Here is a 22,101-nt window from a genome sequence, read left to right on the forward strand (position 1 = left end):
TAATCCCTTCATTTGTTGTTGTTTGTTTTTTTGTTTTTGGCCGCACCTCAAGGCGTGCGGGATCTTAGTTCCCTGAACTGGGATTGAACCCGGGCCCCCTGCAGTGGAAGTGCTGAGTCCTAACCAGTGGACAGCCAGGAAGTTCCCCTAATCCCTTCATTTTAAATATATAAATATTGGCTGGAAAAATAAATGCCAAAATGATTGCAGGATTTAGATTAGCCTTGAATTGTCTGAAAAATAGCTGTGTTCTTTGGGAAGTTGTAGATCCCTAACAGAGACCTCTAAGCATTTTTCCTCTTTCTGAGCAGGAGACAGAGGGATGCCTCAAGGCATGACCTGGTGGCCTGGAATTCCCTCTCAGACCTAGAACGCCCTGCTTTCCAGTATCACTTCTGGTTAACTAAGGTTAGTGAGAATTCAAGACACTGATTCAGCCCAAAGGATCTGGTTCGTATTTGAGAGTTTGGAAGCCATGCTTTCTGGTTTGGCAACTCATGCGAACCATGAAGAAGTTTATACACTTTTACATAATAATATAATTCCCTGTAAGTATCCAAAAGGTATGTGTGATATTGTGATTTATAATAAGAAATATATGTGTATTCGGCCTTCATTCTATTCCTGGCCTGGGATTGAACACACGCTCCCTGTGGTGGAAGCGTGAAGTCTTAACCACTGGACCGCTAGGGAAGTCCCTTATTTAAAATGCTATTGCAGAAGAATTTTTATTGATCTGTGAAAATGGTCACAATATACTATAAATGGAGGGGGGCAAAGCAGTTCCAAAATGTTATATGTATGATCCAGATTTTGTAAAACAAAATTTATATATAAAGCCTGAAAGGCCATGAGACAAAATGTGCCAATGGTTATCTCTGCGTGCTAAGTTTACTGGTATTGACATTTTCTTCTTAACTATATTTTCTAAACTTTTATTAATAGATATGTATTACTTTTGCAATAGGAAAATTCACTTGGAAAACAAGGAAGTCTGAGTTTTCTGCAACCCGGGAATCCAGAACTTAAAAAGAAGCAAGGAGGGTGTGTAAGAAATCAGTCAGGGCATTGCAAGCATTGACATAAAAATAAAATAACCCATGGCCCTTTCCCGGGTCACTGCTTGTCTAGTGAGCAAATGCATTATCATTAATATCTCTGGGTGGTCAGGGCTAGGGAGTACTTTGCAAACAGTGGAAAATTTTCCGGGGAGATACCCAGGAGAGATAGTGAGCCATCTCAGGAATTTGAGAGTTGAACTAATTTAGTTCATGCTTCGGAGGTGAGGTCAGTCAGCTGGAAAAGCACCTCGTCTAAGCAGTACCTTGGAACCGGGTGAGTGAAGAGTCATGAGACTTGGTGAGGCCCAGCCAAGGTCGGGGATGGAGGCGGAGGGTGGCATGAACCATGCAGGGAGGAAGAGGCAGCAGAAGGCAGTAAATGGGCAGCGGAGGATGGAGAAAAGGCGGTGACGAGGCAGGTTTTGGTCAGGTGATCAGTGTTGAGCGAGCTCCCACCCCCGCCAAGGGCAGGGGGCAGCTCTCCCTGTGGGGCACCACATTGTTATTATCACTTGGAGCCATGCCTTAGGCTTATCCGGAGGCCAGAACAGTCCCAGCAGCAGAGGCATCACCTGGAGATTGATAGGAATGCAGAAGCTCAGGCCCATTCCAGACCTACTGAATCAGAATTTGCATTTTCACTAGATCCCCAGGGGGATTCAGAGACACACTGAAGTATGAAGACTAATTTAGGAAAAAATATCCCCAGTATATGCTCCTTGACTCATCCCGGGTACATTTGTCTTCAGGTTCTTAAAGACTTCTCAGGGATCTGACACCAGGAAGATGTCCCAGACAGGGCTGGGTGAATCTCAGCCTGGGAATGGACACCGTCCCTCCCTCCCCATTTCCTGTGTGCAGCATCTGAGTTTGTTTTACACGTCACAATCCTCATGCAAAACCCTTGGGGCCAGATGTGTTTCAGAATTTTTCATATTTTAGGAAGATAATATGATGCATTTACCATATACTAGTGAGACCTGAGGCAGCACCTGGTAATCAAATGCATTAATATTCTGCAATTTATTTTTTATTTTATTTTATTAATATTCTGCAATTTATTATAAAGATTGATACCCAAAAGAATAAGCGCCATCGGGTCAATTTTGGCACCAAATTTAATGAAAAAAACCTTTGTCTCCAGGGCTTCCCTGGTGACACAGTGGTTGAGAGTCTACCTGCTGATGCAGGGGACACGGGTTCGTGCCCCGGTCCGGGAAGATCCCACATGCCGCGGAGCGGCTGGGCCCCTGAGCCATGGCCGCTGAGCCTGCATGCCCGGAGCCTGTGCTCTGCAACGGGAGAGGCCACAACAGTGAGAGGCCCGCATACCGCAAAAAAAAAACAAAACCTTTGTCTCCAGAACGGGGGGATTTTAAGCATTGTGGATAAGGATTATGAGCTGTTTTATTATTTTATTTTATTTTTTTTTAAAAATGTGTCAATTGAATAAATTTAGAAACACTGATATAACACTATTTCCCAGCCCTCGTTTACCTCAGACTTAGCAGGAACTACAGGATCTAGATATTCTTTCAAATATAAAGTAGTTCACATAATTCCTTTCATCAAGCAGGTCACATCTGGCATTGTTATTCCCATTTCAATTCAAGGGATTCTGTGAGGAGTGATTGGATTTTGATGAAATTAAGAATTTATCCCAGCTAACGTCAATGCGAAACGTCAGAGCTAAGGCTGGACCCCAGGGCCTCCAGCTCCTAGCCCTGCGCTTTCCTCCTCTCCCTTCATCTGCCTTCCCCTCCCCTCTCTGTCCCCAGGCAGAGGGTTCCCGGCTGAGGACACAGGACAGCAGGCCTCCTGCCCATGCCACCTGGTGTGTTTAGAAACACAGAGCTGCAATTGGACGGTTCTTCCTCCAGCTGGGCTGTGAATGAAGCATCTTGTCTTCCAGTCCCCCAGACTTGCCGCCACATCAGGGTGGCAGTAACTGCCCCCTGAAGGTCCTTGGAGTGAGTTGGGCCAGGCACAGCCAGGTAAGTCCTGACACTTACTCTGAAGCCTTTCTCCACATGACCCCTGCCAGGAAGACAGCGGCAAAAAGTTGCAAGAGGCCGTTTGTACAGGGAAGGGCCAGGGCAGCTTCCAGGAAGGTCTCAAAGGCCTTCTCCAAATGCCCAGAGAGAAGGCTCCTGGACCAAAGTCCATCTCTGCTCTTGGAATGCTCAGCTTGCAGTACCGACAGAGGGATCCTTTCACGGGGCTTTTAGTCGAAATCAAAAAGCCGGGCCCCTCCCTCCTCGCTGAGTTCCCGGGGCCTCATGGTTTGCACTCTTCTCTATGGCACTTTCTCATTTGTGCTCGTCTCTACATCTGTCTAGTTTCCCTTCTCTCATGGGAGTTTATTCTTTTTTATTGTAGTACATGTCCAATATGGAAAAATTAGGCAACTCAGATGAATATAACACTGACACTTAGGAACAATGCTAGGCACTATTCGAGGGGCTCTACCTGAATCGTATGACATCCCTGTTGACAACTCTGTGAGTAGATGCTGCCATCATACCATCTCCATTTCACAGATGACGGCACTGAGACACAGATTAAGTCTCTTGCCCAAGGTCGTGAGACTAAGAAGCGGCAGACTGGGATTTGAACCAGGCATGGTGGTGCTGGAGTCCACGCCCTAAAACCAGGCCACACTGTCACCTATAAGGAGGAAATAAACTCACCCAAAATCCTACATGCAGAGATGACCACCGAAAAAATAAAGCTCAGGATCCCAACAATGTGAAGGGTCTAACATAAAGCCCTCTCCACAATAAATAAGACTGTAAAAATAACATCTTCTGGATGAGAGGCAACTCAAAGTGGTTTTTTGTAATTGTATTATTGTATTCTAATTATCACATGGTTCAAACAAATGGGTGATAGAATCTTCAGTATGAAACTTGAATTATGGTTCCACAATAAGAACTTTTCTATGGATGGTAATTAGAAACAAAGAAAAATTCTTTCTGGACAAAGGTATGTTTATCATAGCCTTTCGGTGTATAGCCTTTCAGTCTCTTTATAAGTATTTTAAATGCAAAATTTTTTCATACATTATTATAAAATATGTCATACTCTATGTACTGTTTTGTAGCCTTTCTGCTTATCTTTCCACATCATAAAATAGTCTCTACAACCTTTTCTTCAGAATGAAAATAGTCTTGTTCTTGATCATAAAAGTGACAAAGGAAATAACAAATGTATGTATTTGCTTGTAGTATATGCGTGAAATGTCTCTGAAAGAGTACAGTAGATGCTGGTAACACTGGTTACCTCTGGAGGGAGCCAGATGGAAGGCAGACGTGGATGAGAGGGAGACTTTAATGTATAAACTCTTGCACTCTTGATTGTGACTATGTGAATGAGTTATCTATTTCAAAAACAATTAAGTTTTTAAAATGAAACTGATTCATCCTCATTACAAAAAAAAAGGCATAAAGTAGAAGATAAATTCATCTTTAAACTCAATACCCAGAGCTAACACTGTTAACATTTTTGCTCTATTTCTTCCAGACCTTCATCTATGAATGTATAGACATATGTGCAGATACATTTTTACCAAAATGGGATGAGGCTGTATGGGGCTGTTTTGTCACCTGTGTTTTTCACTTAGGGTGAATCATGGACAACATTTCATGCAGCCCCATTTTAAATGTGTACAAGGTTATTAGTCATGTGAAGGTGGCTGTTTTCCAAAAGACTATTTCTGGATGGACTGCGAGTTCAGCACCTGGACATGCAGTGCTAGTTGACACCAGTGTTATTTTATTGGAAGACTCAGATGAAATTATGATTGTGAAAGTAGTTTGTATAGCGCATATAAGGTTTTACTGTTAAAATTCTGGCCTCTTAACTGGAGGTGTCAGGAAGAAAGGTACAATCAAAACCAGCTGGTCCAGCTTCTTTCTAATGTTGGTCCGTGGAGCTCACACTTCCCTCGTACAGTCTTCAACATTTACACACTCATCTTTAAAACTGAGGCTTGCAAAGTTTACGAGCACAAAGTGTTAGCAAGGGTATGGACAACGGAAACTCTGCTGAAGGTCCTCCACAGCTGGTGGGAATGTGAACTGTGACAAACTTTTTGGAAAAGAGGTGGTATCTACTAAAGCTGATCATGCACTCTACCCTATGGCCCAGAATGGCCTCCCCTGGTTATACAGTGAATACGATGCCTGCATATTTCACCAGATGACATACTAATGGAATGTTCATAGCAACACTAACTATAAAAGCCCCAAACTGGAAACACCCATATGCCCATCAGTAGTTAAGTGGATAAATTATAATATTGTCACACCATAGAATACTATCAAACAATGTCAGTCTATCTCACAAACATGTTGAGCCCAAGAAGCCTGACGAAAATTAAGCGCACATATTGTTTCACCTAACTCTACTGCTGGATAACAAACTGTCCCAAAACTTAGTCTTAAAACAATTTATTGTTTTTCATGATTCTGTGGGCTAGCTGCGCAGTTTCTCTTCTGATTTCATCTATGGCTGCATTCAGCTGGAGGTTTGGCAGGGCTGGAAGGTCCAAGGTGACCTTGTTCACATGTGTGGTGGTACTGGGTTCTTCTCCACAGGGCCTAGGTCACTCCCTAACATGGCATCCTCGGAGTTGCATTCCAAGAGGGTGAAAGTGAAGCGGCAAGCTCTCTCTAAGGCTGAGCCTCAGACTTGCATAGCATTCGTTCTTCTGCATTCTGTTGGTCAAACCAAGTCAAAGGCCGTCACAGATTCAAGGGCTGGGAAAATAGATCCCATCTATTAACGAGAAGTTACTTTGCAAAGGGTCACACATACAGGGATGGGAGAAGCTTGTGGCCGTATCTTCCATCTACTACAATATGATTCTACTTATATAAAGTAGAAAAGCAGACAAAACCAATTTATGCTATTATAAATCCCTTGGCTGATAGTTCTGAAGGGGAGTATGAGGGAGGCCATCTGCATTCCTGGATGTATTATGCTTCTTCATCTAGGTTACTAGAGTGTGTTCAGTTTAAGAAAATTCTGCCAGCTATAAACTTAAGGCATATGAAACTCTGTGATGGCTAAACTTGAATTAAAAGTTTGTGTGTGTGTGTGTGTGTGTGTGTGTGGCTTAAAAAGAATGAAGTTCTCTTTCAAGTCACAGTACAGCTGGTCAGGCTGTTGGAACAGCTCAGCTCCTGGAGGTTATTTGGGGCCCCAGGTTCCTTCTTTCTTCTTGTTGCATCATCTTGTCCTAATCTGAATAGCTGAAGCTGTTGCTGGCAGTCGGCATCCCACCTAGTGGGAAGGGACTCAGAGGGGAAATTCTGGACAAACATACTCCTTTTGAGCTAATAGGGTGGAAGTTACATCACTTCCACTCACTCCACTGAAACCAACTTATTCTTATGGCTGTGCCTAGCTGGGAATGCTGTCTTAGCTGGACTGCCCGTGCTAAGAAGTGCCCATTTCAGGAACAACTTCATGTGTTTTAATGATGAAGCTGTTCTTTGATAATTATGCTTTAAAAAGGCCATTCAGAAAAAGCTAAGTTCCTTTATCTCAGTGTTAAAAGATTAAAAAAAAAAGTGGGGGCTTCCCTGGTGGTTCAGTGGTTAAGAATCCGCCTTCCAATGCAGGGGACGTGGGTTCGATCCCTGGTTGGGGAGCTAAGATCCCACATGCTGCGGGGCAACTAAGCCCCCTGCGCCTCAACTACTGAGCCTGCGTGCTCTAGAGCCCGTGCGCCACAACTAGAGAGCCCTAGCGCCACGACTAGAGAGACGCCTGCGCCACGACTAGAGAGACGCCTGTGCCACAACAAAGAGCCTGCGCCCTGCAACGAAAGATCCCGTGTGCTGCAACTAAGACACGGTTCAGCCAAATAAATAAATAAATATTAAAAAAACAAGTGACCTGAGTTCTATACTTGCCATTCCTGTGTCAAAATGAAGGCTGTTACAGACTGAAAACAACACGTCTCTCAATACCAGTGCTGAAAACACACAGGTGAAGGTACATTTCTGCTGCTGCAGCTAAAAGATCGGACATTATTTCTGTTTCAATGACTGTAAACTCAGAACCCCTGGGGAACCTTCTTTAATAATCACTGTTCAGGAAGATAGTGATAATGGGGACTTGTCTGATACTTGGGGATACCGACGATATTCACTGCATCACAGTACTTGCTGGTAGCTATTTTAAAGAAAATAATCACTCTTTTCCAGGTTTTTTTTAACCTCTTAGTAAAAATAAATGTCCTCTTATAGTGTAAGCCACCAAAAAATAAAAGGTCATTAATAATCACCATGCATTTTTCCTTAAATATATAAATATTTTCAACTTATATAAGTAAATATATAATTTTTTTTAATTTAATTGGCCAGATTCCAAGGGTTTATATACTTTCCTAGAAAGAACTTGGACTTCCCTGGTGGTCCAGTGATAAAGACTCCACGCTTCCACTGCAGGGAACGTGGGTTCGATCCCTGGTAGGGGGACTAAGATCCTGCACGCCACGCACCGTGGCCAAAAAAGGAAAAAAAAAAAGAAAAAGTCAAGTGTCTTTGGAAAATTCCTTTATATGGTTTTAGAGGAATAGCGTCTAAAATGAAGTGTTCAATGCACAAATGAATGCATTTTAGCAGCCCGTATCTTAGGTGCTGAGAGTACCTGATTAGAGCATATAAGACTGAAAAATCCTATAATACATTTGGATTTATAAATCTATTTTCTACTTAAAATGCACAGATAAGGAATTTTTATATCAAGCATGTGTAGAGTGTAGGGAAACATTTATTTATTTATTTTTATTTACCTTTGGCTGCGTTGGGTCTTTGTTGCTGCACGCAGGCTTTCTCCAGTTGTGGCGCGCGGGGGCTACTCTTCATTGTACTGCACGGGCTTCTCATTGTGGTGGCTTCTCTGTTGCGGAGCTCGGGCTCTAGGCGCGTGGGCTTCAGTAGTTGTGGCGCATGGGCTTAGTTGCTCCACGGCATGTGGGATCTTCCCGGACCAGGGCTCGAACCCGTGTCCCCTGCGTTGGCAGGCAGATTCTTAACCACTGTGCCACCAGGGAAGCCTGGGAAACAATTTTATTGGTAATAGAACTGGGCTACTTCATCAGAGCCCTTCTATTTTCTCACATATGTTCCCGCTGTTCCCCTTTCCTGGGACCCCTCCCAACCACTCCCTTGGATTTTCTGTCTTCCTTCTAGAAGAAAGGCTAACCTGTAGCACTAATAGTTCAGGATTTGCTAGGACTTTCCCCGAGACACCTGTCTACTGCTCCCAGGCACCTGGCCAGGAGGATCTCCTTGAAGCCAAAAAGTTAATAACTGGTCCAGAAAATACACAATGTCATGGCCTACAAATTTCTAAAATGAACTTTGTGACATCATGCAGAGGCAAAGGGGTGAGGAGGAAAGTCAGGCAGACCCAGGCCCAGATCTCAGTTCTCCCCTTCTTCCCCACGCGTGTAACCTCGGGCAGAGGACTGGATGTCCCTGGGCCTCAGCTTCCTCATCTGTGACATGAGAATAACACAACTGCCGTGAGGATACATGTATTCAGCCACCTGTAGGTGCTCAACGAGGCAGCTTCCTCTCCCACCACCCACTTTGTCCTTTCAGAGCTCAAAGATCCATAACTTAGGGAATCACAGGGAAGCTGAACAGTGGCTAAAGGTTTAGAAAATACCATCTAAGGAGAACGGGTGAAGGAGTGGTAAGTGTGTTGTGTGAGTGTTTAGTCTGGACAGAGTGGGTGCTAAGGAGTTGTGGCTGCCATTTGTAAGCACCCACTAGCTTGCCTGACATTTAACACAGTTGAATCTTTGGAACAGCCCCGTAAAAAACGTCTGATTATGAAGCTCCATATTATAAGTGCGGAAACAGGTTTTATAACTTTCCCAAGATCAGCCAGCTACATGGGGAGATGGAGAGTCCAATTCAGGTCTGACGCTTTGCACGAGCTTAAGATTCTCCTGCCTCGTGACTGGAGGCAGCGTGGGGGAGGTGGCCCCAAAGAGGAGCAGGAGGGGACAAGGAAGATGGCTGTCAGCCACTGGTATCAGGGACAGGTAGGGGCCAGAGAGGACGAATGCTAAATCTTTCTTTGGGACTCATCAGAAAGGGACTCTCCAGGCCTCAGCTGCCTTAGGTATGGACCTGCCTGACGGCAGGAGTGACTTTCCTGGAGGAAAGTAGGTTTGTGAGCACCAGGCTGGGGACTGAGCTCCTGGGGGCCACACAGACAGAGCCGAGCATCCTGCCCCTCCTCACCGAGGGGGGCTCAGTGGCTGGCACAGTTGAATCCATCTTTCTGCTTTTTTCTATATGTTCCATTGTTGTTGCAGAGATTCCCTTTGCCTTATTCTGGCCATTCCCCATAAAGAGTTATATAAAACTAAGTAAAAATGTTAAAATATACAAATGCAATTTTTTTAGGCTTCATCTCTCCATTTTCGTATCCACAGAACGGGTTTGATAACTCGTCTAACCGTGGGCGAGGCGCTGCGGTGGCCGGCCTCTTCACACGTGTTTGTGCAGCCCTAGCACCGGTCTAGGGATTTGCCACCTCCCCTCTGCGACTACGCCGAGTAGAAGCCAAGGCTTTTGCTTTCTTGCCCTAACATTGATTCTTCACATTGCTGAGGGGCTGTGATTAGAGCTTAATCTCATGTCTACAATCCATTTCCTCCATGGAGCTGCACTATTCTTTCCCATCTAGATAATTGCGAGGCAACCAAAACAGAGTTTCTCTCTTTGCTGCATTTTCTTCTTTCGTGGAGACATGGAAAAGGTCAGTTCAATAGACTCAGACCTGTGTTCTGACTCTCACAGACAGAGGCCTATCACTCTTATACCTACAGGTCATCATTCCAAGCCATAAACATTTTTTTAGAGAGAGATACACATTCCATAGACAGAATGCGGTCTGTCTCAAAAGGCGAGACAGCCTTGGGAGAAACACACTCCACGGACAGAGTGTGGGCCATCTCAGAAAGCAAGAGGCCCATAAACTTTTTTTTGAAGAGCAGTCCCCAAAGCTCTCTAAAAATTGCATTTGGATTTAACTTCGTTTGAGAACCTTACGGTTGAGTCCATATTTCTAATCTCTGCACCTGATTTTGAACCACTAGACTTAAATTGGCTTCTAACACTGACATACCTTCCAAGGGAGCCTAAGCAAAGAACACCATTCCACATGGCCCTCCCCCCAAGAGAACATGCAAAAACACAAAGTCACACTGAGTAAGGAGGGGCCACAGTTTGCTATTGTCCAGTGAAGGTGTCTTGGCCTCAGAATCCTGCCACTTCCTGCAGTTCCAGCCCTCGGCTATGGTCCACCCTGAGTAAGCGAATTCCTCTGCTGAAACTTGCACACAATAAGGAGACGGTGTCAGCCACAGCCAGGGAAGTCAAAGGTCCTGATCCATCCAGAGACAAGGTGAAAAGGCAGGCTGGGAAGGAAGGGGGAACCAGCACGTTAGGCCAAGAGTGTACATGTCATGAAAGGCAGTGTCTTTGTAAGAAACCCCCAGAAATAAAGCACGTGCTATGCGCATCTAACCCAGAAGAGAGAGGCACTGTGTGCCTCAGAGGAACGTGCACCAGCGGGGAAGTCGACCCCACGACGTCAAGTCTAGAGAATGGCACGTGGACCCAACAAGACGTACGCCACCTGGAAGTACGTCGGACAACTGGAGCCTCACTGCAAGGCCATGTGAAAATGCTACCCTCAGACACCTGCCCAGAGAACAAAGCATGGGTCAGCGCAGAGAAAACAGATAAGAACACTGACCCTCAGCTGCTGGCTCCCTGGGGTCTAGCTCCCTTCAGGACAAAGGATGATGGGGGAGCTGAAGGGCGGCCTGAGGCTGCCAGCTGACCCAGTCTCCTCCATTTGCATCTTGCAGGCTCTGCTCTTCTAAGAGCTACACTTGCACGCCTGGCAGGCAGGGCAGTGCTTGCACACCTGGTTCTCCCTGGCTCTGGTTTTTGATTCCTGCATCTAGAACAGCTGCTCTGCCCCTCCTCCCACAACTCCACGGGAGGGTGCAGCCAGGCTGCGCTCACTGTGAGCCACTAGACGTGATCCCACACCTGGCTTGTGAGCCACTAGACGTGATCCCATACCTCTTCTCTGAGGGAGCGACCCTATCCTCCCCTGATGGGAGCTGAGTTTCCGGGAGATGACTGTCAAAGGGATCTGGCTTGAGGTTCTCTAAATTAATGTTATCCCTGTGTCTGGCAGAAGCCAGTGTCCAGGACAGAATAGCACTGAGGCAGTGGGGTGCTGGTAAACTGGCTTTTTGGAAGGAAAAAAAATACTACCTTCATTCATAGCATTTGCCAGTTTTCATGGTGTAAATACTCCCACCACGACCGTATTAAATATTCCTGAATATTTAACAATCAGCCAGTAGGAAGCTGGTTCCGGCGCACCACTGCATGGAGGACTCTGGGCAGCTTGTTCCCTAAACATCTTTTTCTCTGGTGCTTTGAAGTGTCACTACCTTACTGCGATCCCAAACCTTGGCTGCAGAGTCAAGAGAGGGCAGAGTCTTTCTGAGACTATCCTTACCCCACTTCATGCCCTCTGAGCTAAGGGTCTCATTTTAGTCCTCGAGGATGAATTTTAAAATGGCAATTCTTGTTCTCTTTTCCAGACATTTTGAGCATCACAAGTTAAAACCAGATGAGGAACTTCAGGTGGAAAGAATAAAAGAATCAAAATACATTTGAGCTCTCAGGAATGAATCTGTACAACAAGATACCAGGGGTTACATGGTGACAGCTCCTAGCAGAGACTGGACAAAGATTCTGGCCTCTTGGTGTCATCTCTTAACCACTATGGGACTGGACAGTGGCAGGACATGGGTGGCTTTGTATATGTTGAGCTATGGAAGAAAGAGTTTTAAGGAAGCCTGTAGGACTTCACGTATCTTTGAGAAGCATTAACAGCAGGCTCCTTACCTCCACTGTCTTGGTTCCAGATCTTCACCTTGCAGTCATGCGATGAGGTAGCAATCACAGGCATCAAGGCTAATGCTCTTGGTAGAAAGACACAGGATGCTACAGTCTGGAAGTGCCCCTTGTACTCACAGATTCTGTTCCGCGTCTGCCTTAGGTCCCACAACTGCAAAGTAATGACAGAGGCTGGCTCACACGTACATGTTTCCCCAGCTTTAGACATGCTTCATTCACTGAAATCCTCTCCCCGGCGTCTCATGATGCACCTATTCCCTCCACTTACCTCCTCATAGACACCCTTATCTTCATCCATCCCATCCACACACCCAAGCATCCAGCCATGCGGTGACTATTTCAGCAACAACTATGCCTCAAACAACCCAGGTTAAGGATGTGCCAGAGGGTTGTTGCCTTCATTATTATCATCATGGTTAGTGAAAGCTCCAAGTCCTGTAGCACGATGGGACAGAATGGGGCTCTTCTATGACAGCTCAAGAGCTGCCTTATAACAGCCTCTTGGCATCTGTGGGTCCTGTGGGGCCCCATAGTTAGGAGCACCTTCTCATAAGTAAATACAGGTGCAGACCTTCCGATGTAATGCCTAGACACTGAATCTTGGTATAAGAAGACTAGATTCTATAACAAGGGAGACGATAGTCCTGCCAGCCCACTCTTGTTGATACAAATCAGACCACACCTGGAGAATAATGCTCACAGACAAGAGCAGATGGAATTGTGCCCAAAAAATAATGAAATCACTGGACACCATGTCATCCAAGGAACAGTTATAAGAGCTGGAAATGCTTAGCTTGGAGAAGAGATGCTACATGAATAGCCTGGGATTCAACACCTCAACCTACCATTTACTAGTGTGGTCTTGTACAAGAGATTTCAACTTGCCATGCCTCTATTTCCTCATCTGTAAAATGGGAACTATAATAATACCTAACTCACAAGGTTGTTTTAAGGATTAAATGAGATAATGCACTATAATGTGCTCAGCCCAGTGCCTTGCACATAGTAAGTGTCCAATAAAATGGGAACTGTAATTGTCCTATTTGGATTATAGATAAGCCTTTAAACTGATATCTCACAATTAGAAATACAAGGTACTGGGAACTCCCTGGCGGTCTAGTGGTTAGGACTCTGTGCTTTCACTGCTGAGGGCACGGATTTGATCCCTGGTCGGGGAACTAAGATCCTGCAAGCTGTGTGGTACAACCAAAAAAAAAAAGAAAGAAAGAAAGAAAGAAAGAAATCCAAGGTACTTTGGAGGAGCCTAGGCAATCTATCCCAAAATTAACTGCAAGGAAAGGTATATGGGTTAGGGATGGGATGGGCCTTCAACCAACACTAGAGCTCCAAACTTCCCGAAGAGCTTGAACTCCTTTACTGTGACCACATGTACAGTGGGAACACACCTGGTTCTTCAAACAGTCCCTCCCCTTTCTAAGCTCTGTTGGGAGTAGGGACATTAATAGGCTGGTTCTGTATTTAATGCCTTCCTATCTTAACTTTCATCACATTCCTCTTTTCTGCGACCAATGCAGAGAGCTTAGGCAATGGTGGTTTCTTGAAAGAAGTGTCTGGAATGCAAAGGATCACTGACAGTATGCACTTGGAATAGGCCTGAGACATTAGTAGAGCCTGCCTGTGTAGCCCAGTACAGGCAGGAAGCCAGAGGAAGTCATTTCTCATCAGCAACCAAACACCTGGACCTTGCAGTCTCTCACCGTGGCTTCACAGCCTTCGCCTCCAAAGCCGCTGCTGCAGGAGATACACTTGTGTCCATCCTCACTGACCTCGCAGTAGGTCTGGATGTGCTGCCTTGCGGGAAATACATGAGCTACCTGCAGCCCCCGACTGTCCCATAATCTGAAAGAAATTACAGCAGGGAATGGGTTTATATTAATGTGCTGAAAGGCACCTGTAATAGCCTGTTAACGGCAAAGTCTTGGCTCTTTGCCGCCTTGGCCAGTCAGAATGGAACGCCGTGATTTACCTAAAAACGGCAACGTGAACCAGATCAATCTCAGAGACTCCAAAGCTGGCAGGAAATAACCAAACTGAATGACATCTGAGTTCTTTCTATTTTGAGATCTAATTAACAGGAATTTAGACCAAGTATCTTAATTGTACAAGTTAATTTGTTAATTTGGTCCTTTGGGATACTACTTTCAACAGACAAGAGAATATTTCTGTGTCTGCGATTTACAAAAAATTTTTAAAGATACTTACCGTGATGGAGAGGAGCAGTCATCATTCCAGAATCAGATACAGAAGATTTATAGGTCTTGGCCAACCTGAGCCATGGGGTCTACTTGGGACTGTTTTGTTTTGCCTCTTGTCTCATTTTTACCTCTTTATCTCCTTCCTCCCATTTTCTAAGTAGAATCTCTTCTGAGATCCAAAGCTTCTGGTCATGCTTTCTAGTCTAAGAAGGGTTTACTTCACCTGACTTGCCTGATGGTGATTCTGACCCTACTTCCACAGGGAGGGCTTCACCAGAGGGCTGAGTGATTGAGAACATATGGAGCCAAGCAAGGGCCACTTGAGGGGCGGGACGAGTGAGTGACTGACTCTGAGGTTACTCTGAACACGTCTCCACAGTGGGGGCTGGCAGAATCGGCTGCTTGGAAACCGGCCAGAACAAGATGACCTCCTGCCACTCAACCTCTAACCACATGATCCATGGGGCCAATCAGAGAGACCCCAGCACTGGTGAGGGGCAGAGGGGTGGAAGGAGAAGCACTGTGGAGAAGCAGAGTAGGAACGGGTTATGTAAGCATGGGAGCCACAAACCTTCACCAGAAACACTTTCTTGCTGCTTAGTAAGCCCACCTGATGGTTTTATCTTCAGAGGTCTGGAGTATATACGGTTCTCTGGGGACCCAGCACAGGTGAGTGACCTGGAAGAGGCAAAAATTAAAAAACTTCTCCATACCATGTCATTCCTCTGCTGTAATTCCTGTAAATCTCGCTAAATCGCATCCCTGCCATCACTTCTCAAAGATGCCGAACCTAGCACATCTGACTTAGAGGGATTTTATGTTTTGCAGATTCCCACCAGTCATGCTCGACCTGCAGTTCCTAGGTTATCAGCAGCAATGGAAGCAGCTGGGCCAGTCGTGAGCCCCAAAATGCATGCAGGCACGCTTAGAGTGCCTGAAACCCAAACACCGCTGGCTGGGTGGCACCTAAGGAGAGCAGCCCCTGTTCTAAAGTGAGATCAACGAAACCCTAGCTTGAGGCCTCACAGGGTTCAGGAAGAGTGTTCTTGTTTTGCTTTATCCCTGCAGCCCCTGCTGGACAGACATGAAACAGTTTTCAGAACAACCCAGGGTAACACGATTTTCTTTTCTTCCAGAAACCTGCACAAATATGGAGGGGCACAGGGCAAGCACATGTTTCCATGGGCAGTTGTCTTCAAAACTCGAAAAGATGACTATGACTGACATTTGACAACCACTAAAGGACATTACCACGTCAGGTGATATAATTCTCCCCATTGTATAAATGAAGACACTGAGACTCTAAGTAAGTTTCTTGGGGTAGCACACCTAAAAAGTAAGGAATCCATGATTTGAATCCAGGTATGACTGACCCCAAAGGCTGTGAAGTTGATATACCAGTTTGCTACAGAAAACACTGGTCTTCAGAAGCAGAGCAAATTACACATACAGCAAAAGGTCATGCTTATTTCTCTGCATAACGTTACGTATACAGAACACACAATAAGCATAAACTGTGAGCTCCTGGAGCCCAGGGACTGTGCCCTGGGTCACTAACCCTGCTTCTGGCACAGTATCTGGCCCACAGAAGATATGGAATAACTATGTTTTGAAGGAATAAGTGAGGACACCATTTAAAACTCCAATATAAACTAGTGGAGTTGTTCTCTGGGGTGGAAGAACTTAAGAGATCATCTAATCCGATAACCCTGAGAGGCCGGGGTCTAACAGAGAGTTGGGGGGTGAGCAGTAATTAGGACCCAATCCTCTAGTGCCTGGTCATGTGTCTCCTGATCTCTTTCCCAGGCCCTTCCTCACCCCATGCTCCCTCCTGCTGCCCTGCTCTGTACCAAGTTTGAGTTCATACCAGGTTCCTGGAGACTGATGCTCTCTCCGCACACTGTCCGGTCCCCACATCCCACAGAAGGAGGGTGTTGTCACGAGAGCCAGTGCATAGCTGTGATGTGTCTTTGGAAACAGTGGCAAGAAGATGGTCCATGAGATAGGCCTGGAACAGGGCTTTTCAGAAAGTACAACGGTGTTGGGAAGAGATCAGCTAGCTTTACCTTACCTGGACTCACAGCCAATCCAGTGACCACCATGCTGTGGCCGGAGAACTGCTGCCTTGGTTGTGAGGAGCCTTGCAAGTCCCACATCATGACCATCTTGTCGCGAGAGGCACTGAAGAACTGGCCTGATTTGTGAATACAAGCTATCTGCTCAAGAAAAAAAAGCTCCAGTGTGTTTGTTTCATTGGACTTGAAAATGGGAAAAAGAGCTGGAGATAAGAGTGCTAGAGCCTGGAGTTCTTTCTCAGGCTGGTTCCAAATGCACCGTACCTGGTAGGTAAGTATATTCTGTGCTATGTGATTGTCGCTGATGCCTAGTTTCATTATGATGGAGTTTGCATCTGAATTCTTAGTTCATTTAGGTGGACTTCAGAGAGGCGAGTTATATAAATTGACATTACCATTTTCACTGGAAGCTCAGTCTACTATGTAATGCTCTTTAACAAATTAATTTTTATTTAACTGTTGTTGGCTTTTTAAACATTTCCCCAGCTAGGCTAAAAGGTTCCTGAGCATGGAGAGTCTGTCATTTCCCTAGCTATAGTAAACACTCAGTAAGCCTTCAATACAAGACCCTGTTAGGCTAGGATAGGTCAGGGAGAGTTAATCTCAGCCTTCTCTATTTCCCACTCGGGCTATGAAGGGCTTAATAATGAAACAAAAATTTAGTCGGCTATACCTGTAACAATAGCTAGGCGAATGGTTTGCTTTGCTTTTCCTGGAGTAGGGCTTCACACCGTCAAATGAAGCCCCAGCATTTTTCCTTAACACTGAATATTCAATCACTCTTACTACCTAGAGCTATTAGACATTCCTTTATTCAATTCCAAATTCCCTCCATGATAGTAATCATATGACAATTACCTTTGTGATTTCACGCTCATGTCCTTTCAACCTTTTCACCACATTTCCAGTTCTCCAGTTATAGGTCACAACTGTCTGCAGAGTCATTAGAATATTTTAGTTGAACTGAAACAACAAGCATTTACCTCATTCTCTACCTAATTTCTCCCTCTCTATCAAGGTTTTATTGTTGCTCGGTCCTTATGCCCCCCTACTTTGAGTTCTTCTGTCTCTCCCCAAGCCACTGGGCCACTCCTCTGAACCTTACTGATGGGTTTGGGATGACACTCCCCTGGGGGAACTGATTTAGTTTGAGGTTCTTCTGGTTGTAGATCCTGAAGGAAAATCTACATGGGATTAGATTTTTTCCCCTAAAACTGTATTATACTTTTTCTTTTTTTTCAAATTTACCATCTGAATCATTTTTAGGTGTACAGTTCAGTAGTGTTAAAAGTATAGTCACATTGTTGTGAAACAGATCCTTTTTTTTTAATTTCAAAATATCTCATCCATATCCCATCTGCCAGAGAGAATCACAGTTAAAATTTCCTTCCATCCTTTTCCAGGTACATACTTTACTATTTTATTGTATTTCTCCCCCTAAACAGGATTTCAGAGCATTCTCTGGCCCAGTCTCTGTAGTTCATTGCTAGGGAATAAGGAGCGTGTTAGCACTTGACCTAATTAAATCCCAGTTTCTTAATCTGCAAAACAGAGGATAATCCTTCCTCTATCTACCCCTCACAGGTGAGGATCATATATATAAAATTTCATACGTCTAAGATGATATAGATGTTAAGACAAAATGCTGCTAATTAAATGGTGATATCATCAATTTTTAGATGCATCCTGATTTCAGAGGTGTTAAAATGTAGAAATGTGCATCTTAGAATCAAGGAAATACAGTATGAAAATGGAATTTGAAGATTCTAAGTGGCTACTGAAAATTAGAGGCATTATTTATTACAAAATAATCAACATTTTTGCCAGCAAGAGCCTAGATCTGAGTGCTACAATAGATCCAAATACGAGGGAGAGAAAGCAAAGAGATTTAAAGTGACAATGGGAGGAATCACGATGCACACCAAAGTAGACATTTTGGCAGAAGAGAGGCATAAAAGAGACTAGAAGTTTCCTTTTGCTGATATAACTCCTGTGTCTGCAGGTAGGTTACAAATGGACAGGCTGGAATAATGATACTTGTCATTTATAAAAATCACGTGGGTGGTCTGGCAGAGTACCAAGCATCTTACCATTCAGTCCTCACAGCGGTCCTGTGCAGTTGGCGTTACTATCCCCATTTAATAGATAAGGAGACTGAAGCTCAAGAAAATTAAAAGACTTGCCCAAAGTAATACTAAGTTGCAGAGCAGGAATTTAAACCCAGTCTTTCTAACTCTAAAGCCCATATTTTTAACACTACTTAACGTTGCTGCTAGAAATGCAGGGTTCCCTTCCGTTCCCTTCTCTGCAATAAGCTGGTTCCCTGGGAAGCACTGCACACCCCACCTTATCTTTTCCTCCGGAGACACAGAGGTCTGAGTTCAGAGCAGCAACAACAGAGACGGTATCCACGTGAGCTGGGCTATACTCTTGAAAAGCTTTAGTTTGAATTCTCTCGTCTCTAAATCCATCGGGCCTGCTAAAGAGAGGATGGAAAATGAGGGGCCCAATGGTATAGGGTGCACAGTGGAGCAAGGGGAAGAAGAGTGTGGGTTATGGTAGGAATTCAGGCCAGGCTGAGGAGAAAGATAGAAAAGGAGTAGAGAAAGGAGACACGCTGACATCACCAGAAATGGTATTATTAACTCTGTAAATGCTCAGAATGAGTGAATGACTGGAATCTGATAAAGGAAGAAGCCCAGAGTCCTTGCTCACTCTAGAGATGATTCCCAAAGATGTAGGGCCCCTCTCTCTGTGGCTGCAGACACTATCTACTAAGATGTTTCTTATCCAAAAGGAAACAGACCAAACTGACTGTTCAGGGAAGGTCATCAGTGATGGCTCTGGGCCTTCTCTTTCTTTAGGGGAGAATTGTAATGCAGCGTAAAACTTGGGATCCCACTCAAGGGAGGGCTGCTGTACCTGTATTTATAAGTGCTGTATTTGAGTTTGCTCTGCAGTTTCCCCATCACTGCACAGAACTTGCATGAGACCTTCTGGGGAAGAGCTCGTTTCAGATGGCACCTGAATAGCATCCCACGTGGCTGCTGGAAGTCATGTTCCCTGTTTAGTAAAAAGAAGAATACACACTGTTAACTGTGTTAGGCACAATAACGGTAGGTAGTATGGTTATGTAAAAATCCTTTTTTTGAAAAAGACAAACTGTAGGTATTTGCTTTCCTCCTTTTTCTGCCTCACTCTTATGGCCCTGGGAATGCATCCTCCAATACAGCATTAGCAGATAAAGAAAAGCAAAAACAAAACTAATTTTGAAAATATTAAGATGTTCCCCAGTAAGTCAAACATAGAATTATTATGTGATCCAACAATTCTACTCCCGGGGATATAGCCCAACGAATTGAAAACAGGTGTTGGAACCAAAATTTATACGTGTATGTTCAGAGCAGCACGGTTCACAATAGCCAAAAGGTGAAAACAACCCAAATATCCATCAACAGATAAATGAATAAACAAAATGAGGTTGATACCTACAATGAATATTATTCAGCCATGAACAGGAATGAAGTACTGGGAATTCCCGGCAGTCCAGTGGTTAGGACTCTGCGCTTTCACTGCCAAGGGCCCAGGTTCAATCCCTGGTAGGGGAACTAAGATCCTGCAAGCTGCGTGGCCCAGTGGGAAAAAAAAAAAAAAAAAAAGGAATGAGGTACTGATACATAGTATAACATGATGAACCTTGAAAACATAATACTAAGCAATAGAAGCCAGTCACAAAACGCCACATATTGTACGAATCCATCTCTATGCAATATCCATAATCAGCAAGTCTATAGAGACAGAGAGCAGATTAGTGGTTGCCACGGGATGGGGTAATGGAGAGTGGCTACTTAATAGGCACAAAGTTGCCTTGGGGCAATGAAAATGTTCTGGAACTAGACAGTGGTGATGGTTGCATAATGTTGTCTATGTACTAAATAATAATAACAAATTTATTTAATAAATTTATTATTATGTTATGTAAATGTTGTATGCTATGTAAATATATTCTGCCATAATAAAATAAATACTAAGAGTGTGTATTTGGAAATAATGAGGGGGTTCCCTGGTGACCTAGTGGTTAGGATTCGGGCTTTCACTGCTGTGTCCCGGGTTCAATCCCTGGTCAGGGAACTGAGATCCTGCAAGCCACGAGGTGTGGCCAAAAAAAAAAAAGAGAGAGAGAGAGAGAATAATTTACACCAGTAATAAAGCTTCTTGAAAAAGAGCCTTAGTTATTCTAAAAGGCTATATAACCTTCCTAGCTTGCCGGATTGCTATTAAATAATTTCACTGTGACACTTCTCTAAATCAGTGTGCCAGGGTCATGAGGTTATTCTGTAGTAAGAATGAAATGTGGGAGACAGTGACACTAAATGAGACAATACAGCTGATGACCTGACCAGTAGTTCTCAAAGTGTGATCTCAGGACTGCTGGGGATTCCTGAGACCTTTCAGGGAGTCTGTGAGATACTCCTTTTTCCGCTACTCCTTTTTCCAACTGTGTCTCTGTGTGAGGCCTGATTTTCTTCTTATACTATAACCCAAACAACATACTGCAATAGATTGAATGCAGAAGCAGATATGAGACTCCAACTGTCTTCTGTTTAAGCCAAACAGTAAAGAGATTTGCAAAAATGTAAAACAATACCACTCTCTTCCAACCAAAATTTTTTGTGTTTTCAAAAGTATGTTTATTTTTCGTAAAATTGTTATTTATGTTTACATGCAATAGTTTTATTTTTTTAATGAGTTAATATGTAACTATTTTTAAAATATCTCAGTTTTAATGTCAAAAGGAGGTGGCAGAGTAGAATCCAATCTACAAGTTATATAAACAAAGGCTGTTTGAGGTCCCCAGTAATTTTTAAGAGTGCAAGGAAGTCCTGAGGCCAAAAACTTTGAGAGCCACTGGCCTAGAAATTAAATAATGTCAATAATGGATGATACACTATATTCAAATAAAAAGAATTATTAAATGTTTTCTAGATTTACTTGCATCACCCCCAACAACTATCAAGGGGAGAACTAAAGAGAAAGAGAGATACTCATGCATACACTCATTCAGGAAACACCCCCTAAGCACCTAATTTGTGCAGGTCCTATACTGGTTGCTGGTGAAACAGAGAAAAAAAAGAGACCAGAAGATGTGGCCAGTGTGGACATCTGCTAGGACTGAGGGTACGTGACTAGGACCTAATCTCAGCTACTCTGGGTAATGTTCCTCTGCAACTAGCTGTCCCCTGAGATGCCAGAGGGTGGAGGTGGGAGAACCCAGTCCCCATCTCTTCTGGGGCTCTGCTTAAAGAAATTCTAGGAGATGAGTCGCTTATGGGCATGACCAGCCTACCTAGTTCTAGGAAGAACAGTCTACAGGGAGAAACAGCAGCTAAAACTCACCAAGTATTCTCCATCACATCATTACCTTTTTTTTTTTTTTGGCCGCATGGCATGTAGGATCTTAGTTCCCCGACTAGGGATTGAACCTGGGCCCCCTGCAGTGGAAGCTCGGAGTCTTAACCACTGGACCACCAGCGAAGTCCCATATCATTCCCTTTAAAAACCACAGCTTTCCACAGTATGGAGGTTCCTCAAAAAACTAAAAATAGTATGATCCTGCAACGCCACTCCTGGGCATATATCCGGAGAAAACTATCATTCGAAAAGATACGTGCACACCAATGTTCATAGCAGCACTGTTTACAACAGCCAAGACATGGAAGCAACCTAAATGTCTATCAATGGATGAGTGGATAAAGAAGATGTGGTACAT

General features: G+C 44.2%; 1 protein-coding gene and 1 long non-coding RNA gene across 2 annotated transcripts in view; one reads left to right on the top strand and one right to left on the bottom strand.

The window, feature by feature from the left end:
* LOC111177309 (uncharacterized) overlaps positions 1-6,757 on the top strand; it is an 11,071-nt gene extending 4,314 nt beyond the window's left edge. Inside the window, exon 3 of the long non-coding RNA XR_016393623.1 lies at positions 312-6,757. This is a non-coding gene — a long non-coding RNA (uncharacterized LOC111177309). The remainder of the gene's footprint in view (positions 1-311) is intronic.
* Positions 6,758-7,781: 1,024 nt separating this feature from the next.
* WDR31 (WD repeat domain 31) lies at positions 7,782-19,955 on the bottom strand. The gene is made up of 10 exons (XM_022578987.2): positions 19,824-19,955; positions 19,254-19,394; positions 18,678-18,810; positions 17,190-17,264; positions 16,328-16,472; positions 16,124-16,224; positions 14,867-14,934; positions 13,759-13,900; positions 12,029-12,191; positions 7,782-10,512 (listed from the first exon to the last, which is right to left on the bottom strand). The coding sequence occupies exons 2-10, from the start codon at positions 19,364-19,366 to the stop codon at positions 10,352-10,354; spliced, it is 1,101 nt and encodes a 366-aa protein (XP_022434695.2). The 5' UTR covers positions 19,367-19,394; positions 19,824-19,955; the 3' UTR covers positions 7,782-10,351.
* Positions 19,956-22,101: the final 2,146 nt, after the last annotated feature.

The sequence above is a fragment of the Delphinapterus leucas genome, chromosome 6, assembly GCF_059928025.1.
Source record: "Delphinapterus leucas isolate spDelLeu-1000000601 "Yukka" chromosome 6, BTC_Dleu_Yukka2, whole genome shotgun sequence".
NCBI classification, from domain to species: domain Eukaryota; kingdom Metazoa; phylum Chordata; class Mammalia; order Artiodactyla; family Monodontidae; genus Delphinapterus; species Delphinapterus leucas.